General features: G+C 48.2%; 1 gene segment (V, D, J or C); it reads right to left on the bottom strand.

Annotated features, from left to right (window-relative positions):
• Window positions 1-390: 390 nt before the first annotated feature.
• On the bottom strand, window positions 391-934 carry LOC118981135 (immunoglobulin heavy variable 3-74-like; the record flags this gene model as incomplete). The annotated part of the segment is given in 2 exon segments: window positions 391-701; window positions 808-934. Coding segments are annotated over 2 exon segments (357 nt in total), but the record flags the coding sequence as incomplete, so codon positions are not given.
• Window positions 935-1,436: the final 502 nt, after the last annotated feature.

Raw genomic sequence — 1,436 nt, 5'->3', positions numbered from 1 at the left:
CTGGTTGGATTCAGCTGATTTGAGTCAGGAGGTTTGATGATTCATTGATGTTTCATTATTATAAGGGAAAACAAATGCATGCGTCTCTCTGACTTTGGAGCATGTGAGAGGGTTATCCTCCTATGAAAACAAACCTCTGTAACTCAGATACTGAAGAGGTCAGCACAGAGCCATGAAGGGAGGGAGGCTCGCAGAGGGAAACTGCTGTGTGGAGAGCTAACCCAACACCTGCCAGGAAACCAGCTCTTAATTCCATCTGAAGCTGCTCCCAAGCTGATCCCTGAACTCAGTGTGCCCTGCATGCCCTCTGGTGTCCAGAGTTTCTCCTGCAGCCCAGCCCTCTTATCTCCAGGAAGGTTTATGTCTGGGTTCACACTGACTTTCTCTCACTGTGTCTCTCGCACAGTAATACATGGCTGTGTCCTCGACTCTCAGGTTGTCCATTTGGAGGTAGAGCGTGTTCTTGCCATTGTCTCTGGAGATGGTGAATCGGCCCTTCACAGAGTTGGCGTAGTATGTGCTACCACCACCATAATTAATTTCTGATATCCACTCCAGCCCCTTCCCTGGAGCCTGGCGGACCCAGTGCATCCAGTAGCTACTGAAGGTGAATCCAGAGGCTGCACAGGAGAGTCTCAGAGACCCTCCAGGCTTCGCCAAGCCTCCCCCAGACTCCACCAACTGCACTTCACACTGAACACCTGCAAATACAAAGATGACAGGTCAGGAAATTGTCACCCTCCGCTGTTTCTCTCAGTCATATCCACTCACACACTCAGTCAGTATGTTTCATTCTCCATAACGTACCTCTTAAAACAGCAACAAGGAAAATCCAGCTGAGCCCAAACTCCATGGTGAGTGGTCTGTATTCTGTCTTGAGTACCTTCCCAGGGACAAGGAACACCTGGGAATCCCGGGCTGGGCTCCTGTTTCAGAGCTGCAGGGTCAGGTCTGGGCTGCTTTTCATGAGCATAAGGGGCCTATTTGCATGTCTTCTTGCTATATATGGAGCTCTGGCTTTGGGCACCGTCATGAAGTACAAGGTCCCAGAGTGTGACATGTCCAAGGGTCTAGATGTTGCATGACCAAGGAGAGTAAATTCTCACAAAATAGAGGGATTTAAAATGGCTTATGCCTCTGAAATTCACCACTAATGAACTCACCAGGAGGATTTGATATTCATGAGTAGAGGGAGAATTAAAAGAGCAGGAAATTGTTGTTCAGGTCACAGGAAGGTACAATTGATCCCATTTCCAACTGAGTGTGACCCTAGAGCACATAGACTCAGTGTTGCAGGAGGTGGAGCATCTGTGTGGATCATTGGAGACAGAAATGTGAACTCTACAGAGAAGCAGACAGTGCTCCCAGGTCAGATTCATTCAACAGAGTTTGGTGCTGAATATGCAGCAGCCTCATTGCCTCATTTTGTTTTTATT

Source organism: Sturnira hondurensis, unplaced genomic scaffold (assembly GCF_014824575.4).
Source record: "Sturnira hondurensis isolate 20B ecotype Veracruz unplaced genomic scaffold, ASM1482457v3 Scaffold0023710, whole genome shotgun sequence".
NCBI lineage: Eukaryota > Metazoa > Chordata > Mammalia > Chiroptera > Phyllostomidae > Sturnira > Sturnira hondurensis.
This window is presented reverse-complemented; position numbering and strand designations above follow the sequence as displayed.